General features: G+C 32.6%; 2 protein-coding genes across 5 annotated transcripts in view; one reads left to right on the forward strand and one right to left on the reverse strand.

Moving 5' to 3' along the window:
• Positions 1-2,064, reverse strand: part of casp7 (caspase 7, apoptosis-related cysteine peptidase) — a 15,317-nt gene extending 13,253 nt beyond the window's left edge. The window contains exons 1-2 of the mRNA XM_015033906.1: positions 1,927-2,064; positions 1,480-1,619 (exon numbers count right to left, since the gene is read on the reverse strand). Coding sequence (XP_014889392.1) covers positions 1,480-1,619 — 140 coding nt within the window. The 5' untranslated portion in view covers positions 1,927-2,064. The remainder of the gene's footprint in view (positions 1-1,479; positions 1,620-1,926) is intronic.
• Positions 2,065-2,886: 822 nt separating this feature from the next.
• The window catches only part of nrap (nebulin-related anchoring protein), a 37,981-nt gene continuing 34,023 nt past the window's right edge, over positions 2,887-6,844 (forward strand). For 3 of the 4 annotated variants that reach the window (XM_015033908.1, XM_015033911.1, XM_015033909.1), the window contains exons 1-3: positions 2,888-3,143; positions 4,607-4,701; positions 4,860-4,947. In XM_015033908.1, coding sequence (XP_014889394.1) covers positions 3,078-3,143; positions 4,607-4,701; positions 4,860-4,947 — 249 coding nt within the window. In that variant the 5' untranslated portion in view covers positions 2,888-3,077. Of the gene's footprint in view, positions 3,144-4,606; positions 4,702-4,859; positions 4,948-6,844 lie in introns of all 4 variants that reach the window. The other variant, XM_015033912.1, reaches the window with a different exon arrangement.

Consider the following 6,844-nt stretch of genomic DNA (forward strand, 5'->3'; position numbering starts at 1 on the left):
CCCCCCCCGTCACACGCGTCGTTCCAACCAGACAGCCATTTGTAATCCATAGGGGGGGCGCAGAAAATGTTTGGAAACCACTGGGGGGGGCGCAGAAGAAAAAGTTTGGGAACCACTGCACAATGAGTAATAAAAAGTTGCATTTACTGTCATAAATAAATGTAAATATTTCCAAATTAGTACCACAAACACTTTGATTTTTATTGGATTCATTGATAACTTAACAGTTTGTGATCAGGTTTTATCAATACATTCTGGCACTACCGGTCCTTTAAGAGCATTTGTGATTTAGATTTGGCCCAAAATGAAAATGAGTTCAACACCTCTGGTCTAATTCTATTAATTTTATACTTTCTAGTCCATTAACATTTAAAAATATGCTACTATATATTACCTAAAATGGGATTTCTCAAGCTAAATATATTAAATGAGATACTGGAGCAAACATCAATATCATAAATAAACTTTAACTTAAAGTTAATTTCAGATCATATACTACTTAACGTTTGTGTTTATATTTATTTGTTTAAATGTTTTTGTTTTGGACAATCCTATTTTATATTACTTTTATTGTGTCCTATACACATTTATCAATAGAAATAACAATAAAAAAGGGAGTATAATATGCTTGATATGATTTATGTTTAAAAAAACAGATTTTTCTTTATAATCTAAAATCTGAGGTCCTGTTTTTTGTACAATTATATAATAGAAATAATCTTTTGGTAAATCAAACATCTTATGTGTCAAAATCTGAACTCAGATTAAGTAACATGGTTATTTGGTTTCATTACTAATGTCAGTAATGTGTTTCTCTATAGGACAGATTCAGAGCGCCACCTTGTGAGTAAAACTGGAACAAACCTTTGTTTTTAAATCTCAATGCCTAATTTTCTAATTTGCCTCTTACATTCCACCAAACTAAAATTGTTAGGATTACATCTGCCAAACATTTTTATCTGTTTTTATTCAATAACAAAAACATGAATTACTGTTAATAAGTAGCTAGTTGGATTTTTTATCCAGTAATAAAGGTTTTTTCCTTATTCACTCTAGAAAAAATAAACACTTTTACCTGGGACAAGTTGGTTCATAAAATGGGAAATAAACTGTTTTTTAAAAGGAATAAGAGAATGATTTACTTATTCATTCTGACAAAATTACCAGGAATAGGTTGGAACATAAGGCAGGAAATAATTGTTTCTGAAGAAAGAGGAACAGGTTTGAAAAAGCAAAACAGGTGAATCATGTTTGACAGGATTATGCTGAGGTTAAAATGTGGGAATTAGATTATCAGAAAATGGAAGAAAGACGTTATGCTTTACCACAGATGTGTGTTTGTGTGTTGTTGTTGTTTTAATTTAAGGAAATCAAAAATATATTCGTGCCACATTAGTGGTAGAGCATACACAGAGTTTTGAAAAGCACAAACTATAACTTTGGTTCAGATTATATGCATGGACTTCTAATGAAAGTCACCTGAACAGACGAAATCTCGCACTGCGGTCAGGTTTGGCGTCGACGTGGTCCTCCATCGTCTCTGCGTCAGGTTCTAATTTCACTTCATCTGTGCCAGGATCGCCTCCAAGTTCACTAAGCTCTGCTGGTTCTCCAGACATCTGTGTTTCACACACGTAAATAAAGTTCAACTACAAGCTAGCGGTTAGAAACGTCATACTAATGTATTTTACAGCAAGAGTCAGCACGGCTACAGAGAAATAACACTGACTTAAATTTATTATTCACAATAAATTGTGAAAAAAAATTCACAATTTATTCACCTATGAATTTTGAATTTATAGGTTTTTAGCTACTAGTTTACACGGTTTGTTTGACATATTGTGTTAGCTTCTTGAAGTGTTTAGCTAGTAAATAACTGAATCGTTCCTAACTTTTAAAAATATTAAAATGTCAGAGATAACTTACGCTCAAGTAATCCGTGGGCTGGTCGGTAACAGCGTATTTAGAGTAAAAAAGCAGCTTGTGGGTCAACCTTCCTTTTCCTCAAGTTTCCACGAACTTTCTGTTCCTCCAACTTGAGAAAGCGAAAGTAGGTCTCGCTTGTGCGTGGTTACGTCAGCACCATACGTCACTTCGTTTTTTCAGGGGCTTTTTCTTTTGGTTATTCAAATTCGAATGAGTTTGAATTCGAACAAATTTGAATTTGAATAACCAACTAAATACATTTAAAATTAATTTTATTTAATTTTATTTATTTTAAAAATGAATTTATTTACTCAACATTGGCATAAGTCACATTTAGGAATTTGACAATAACATATAAGACAGAGTAGATTTATAGAAAGAAAAAAGACTGGTAGACTTGCTACTTGTTAAACATTTTAAGGTATGAAATAAAATAAATTCTTTATTTAATGTGAATAAGTACAATGTCAGAGAAGTAATAAATTAATTAAGAATAAAAATGAAATAATCAAGAATTAATTTAAGACTTAAATAAGATATGCTATCAATTCTTGAGGTGAGGCATTTGGGTTTTGTGTCAGGTCTACTTACATTTTTGGATATAACATTTCCCAAATAGAATTATTAGTATTAATTTTTAATTAGAAGAGTTTTGCTCAAGTCTTTCTTTACCATTAGATTTGACTAGCTAAAGGTTATTTATTTTTCTTTCTAAACATTGTTAGCTGATAAAGCTTAGCTAGAAAAAAATAAAGTATTACTCAGTGAATTAAGTGTATGTGATGCAGAGGTTATCACAGGATGCCGTTCTATCTGAGATCATTACTCAAATGCAGAGACATGTGAATACTTTGTGAGTCTCTCTCCACTAATAGACAGCTGTACTCAGGCAGTCCCAGGGCATCAGGGGCACAGAAAGGGGGCTGGTCCATTCATGGGACATGGTTTTAGGTAAGAGACCCTCTCAGAACTGCACAGTCTCACAGCTAAGTTTACCACCAGCAAAGACACACAAGTCCCTTTCTGGTTCTATCCTGTACTGGTGCCTGTCTGACAGCCGCACTGCTGTTTTAAAGCAACATTTTGTGTTTATTCACAGTTTTACCTGAGGATATTTTTATTTTTGAGGGAGAAAAGACTTATAGCTCACCATGCAGTCGTGTGCCAGGTGCGGGTTTGTGGTTTACCCAGCAGAAAAGATCAACTGCTTTCACCAGGTAATGTAAATTTTACTAAAATGAGTATGATTTAACGTTAGCTTTTAAATAAATAAATAAAAAAATTAATAATAATAATAATAATAATAATAATAATAATAATAATAATAATAATAATAATAATAATAATTGATGAGCTATGACCATGAGCTTTTCAAATTGAACCAGCAATGTTTAAATAATGTGGTTAATGTTAGCTATAATTATTCAATATTTCTCATGAAAAACACAATATTATATATTTAGGAAGTTTCAGCTTATTATGCATTAGTTACCAAATGGGGCTTGATGTGGAATGTACCTGTACCACCTGCCTGTTAGCTTAAAATAAAATTACAAACACTCTTAAAAATAGCCTCCAAGAACAATGTCTTCTTTGCTAAGTGTTCCTGTGACATTTAAATCTTTTTCCACCTAAATGTACAAAAATGTTATTTCAACATCTCAAATTGTGGATTTGGGTACTTTTGATCAAAAATAATGACCCAGTTTGTTGAGTTAGCTAAGAAACTAGAAGGAGGCATATTGTTCCTCAGCCTGCCATTTTGAACTGGACGTGATGAATGTGAAACAGTAAAGTGAAAAGTATACTATGACAATGTTAGTGATTTGTTTTGTATTTTTTATTAATTTTTTTTACATTAGAGAATCAATTTGTTCATGCGAGCTAAAATCAGTCTTCTAAATGCTAAATGGAAACTAGTGCTAGCTTTACTCAACACTGACACAAGAAAGAAAAGAAAAAAAATACAAGCAAGCAAGTAATAAATGATTAACTTTTTTGAGCTTTATTTAATTATTTTTGTCATTTCTTTGTTTTGATATTAATAATCTTTAAGTTTGATCACTAAAGTTACAATTAGCCTTTTAGCTACTAAGTAGCTAGCATAAACCAGAAAAAGCGGGCTAAAAGCAAAATGTACCTCCAGTTTGTTTTCTTGCTAAATACTATTCCAACAGTATTTTATATTAGTGGTATTTTTGTAAAATAAATAAATAAATAAATAAAAATAAAAATACAGCTATAGTTTATAAAATTCCCAAATTCTTCTAAAAAAAATTTAATTAAAAAAAACAAAGGTTACACTTAAAAATAAGTCAGGAAACCCATCAAAACATATTTTTGTCTTCCACCCACTGCAATAATTTGAATTGTTACATGTTTTATGTTTTTTTTTTGTATGTATGTTTTTTGGGGGTTGCACTCAATTTTTCACAAATATATTTTAAAATTTTTTGATAAACTCTCTGTTTAATGAATAAGAGATGCTGAAATTCAAGGCATGTTGTTGGATTAGTTTAATTTCAGAATTTTGTAAAAACCAGATTATGTTTACATTAAAATACCAAGACTGATAACAGATGTTTTCTGTTTATGATCGTCTTTCAGATAATGCATTTGTTTTGAACCAGTTTTTCCACTGAATTGATAAAATAATGTGATTTGTTTCTTCTTTTGTCAGAACTGGCACAAAGCGTGTTTTCATTGCGATGTCTGCAAAATGGTTCTCACCCCTAATAACTTTGTCAGCCACAAGAAGAGGCCATATTGCTCTGTGTAAGTGCTACTCCACTCAAATCAAGAAATGACTCTATTTTGTGAAAATATGAGTCTGTTTCTTAAAGCACTTTAAAGTTTTAACATGTCAGGAAAATAAATTGGATCCAACTTGTACTTTTTCTCCTCTGCACCACTTCACATCTTATGCTTTCCAGGCACAATCCAAGAAATAACACATTCACAAGTGTTTATGAGACTCCCATCAACATCAACGCAAAGAAGCAAAGCAAGGCAACCAGTGAGGTATGCGATGACATTATCGTGCGGCACACAATCAATTCATGAAGCTCTGAGCTTTTCCTGTCTCAGTATCTATTGTTGACAGGTGACATAAGCCATCATGCAATGCTACAAGCAAAATATTTGATAGGATTAGTCATGATGAAGTCCATTCTATACGGATGAGGATTAGGGCCTCTAGGGATTATGAGAAAAAAAGAATTCAGACTTTTTCCTCAGAATTCGGACTTTGAACTCAGAATTTTTATTTTAATTTCAAAATTCTGTCAGAAATCAGAATTCTGATTTTTAAAAAGTCCACATTTTGATCTAAAAAAATCTGAATTTTTTAGATCAAAATTTGATCTGGCTTTGATCTCTGAAATCTGAGATCAAGATTCTGAGATTAAAGACAGAATTCTGAGAAAGTCAGAATGCTGAGAAAGTCAGAATTATGAGAAAGTCAGAATTCTGAGAAAGTCAGAATTCTGAGAAAGTCAGAATGCTGAGAAAGTCAGAATGCTGAGGGAAAAAATGTCAGAATTCTGAGGAAAAAAGTGAGAATTCTGAGCTTAAAGTCAGAATTCTACATTTTTAGTTGTCCCAATCCTCTTCTGTGACTTTATCAAAACAGACTGTTTTTTCCCTTGATAATTAAGTTTCAAAACAAAATATGTTGTATTTTAAAAAATATCAAATTCAACATTCTCTTAAATTCTAAATATAACATAAAAAAACTAGCCCCCTGATCTCAAACATGTATATTCCTTACTGTATGATCAAAAATGGGTTGACAGGATAACGGCGGCGTTCTAGGTGACAGCAGGGGTTTGAAATGAAAAGCGTGCCTACAGTTATTTCTGTATCTCTGACAGAGGCGAGACTAGCCTTCACTCGGCTTGAGCCACTTTATGCTTCAGGTGGCTAAAAATATGCATGAGGAAAAACAGCCTCTCATCTCTGCCTTTCCTCTGCAAGGCCACCTGTTTCTGTCTGTCTGAGTGTCTGCGTCTAAAGCTTTAAGCAGACCTCTCATGTTTATATTTGCAGTGGGCATGCAAGCTTCTTAGCTGTTGCTGCAAGCTAGCAGAGAGATGTGGGACTTAGCATGTTGATACACACATACACCCATTTATATATATCAGAGCTGACATCAGACTATGCTAATGTACCTTTTATTCTGAATAAAGTCTATTTTCCTCTTTAAATAGATGTACAAATTTACGTAGAGTGAAATAGACTTCAGTAGCATTAGCATTTCCCTTACAAAGTGATGAGAGCAGTCGACTCTTATCCTTTGCAGTACTGCAGTTCTAATATTAGTTTAGGACATGTTTACTGCTAAAGGATAAATATCAAACACGGCAGGATAAGGGTTTTATTCTGGATCTTTTATGGAAGCTCCTCTTTCATCTTGATTGGAAAACATCGCAGCTTAATAATAGCACACTTCTGCTATATTTTTATCGTGAGCTCAGGTTCTCTTGACATTATAATAGAGGCACCACTGGTAAGGATGTGTAAAGTTTTATAATGTCACATTTTGGCTTTTCCAAAAGATAAATTCAACCAATTAAACCTTTACACGTTTTCATATTGTAAAGACAAACTTTAATGCATTTTTATTGGGATTTTATGTGGTAGACCAACTTTGAGAATAAATATATCTTTTCAAAGCTTTTTAAGGTGTGGTTTACATTTGTATTCAGCCATCTTGAGTTGATAGTTTATAAAAATATACATTTGGAATTTCTCTTTGCCAGCTAGTCTGAAAGTTTTTCAAAAATGGCAGATATGAGCATATTTTTTAAAATTATACCACTGATTCTCAATTGAATTTAGGTATATATTTTGACTGGATCATTCCAATACATTAAGACAGTGTTTTTCAACCACTGTTCCGCGGCACACTAGTGTGCCG

The sequence above is a fragment of the Poecilia latipinna genome, unplaced genomic scaffold, assembly GCF_001443285.1.
Source record: "Poecilia latipinna isolate Pla-1442-1.1 unplaced genomic scaffold, P_latipinna-1.0 Scaffold282, whole genome shotgun sequence".
Taxonomy (NCBI): domain Eukaryota; kingdom Metazoa; phylum Chordata; class Actinopteri; order Cyprinodontiformes; family Poeciliidae; genus Poecilia; species Poecilia latipinna.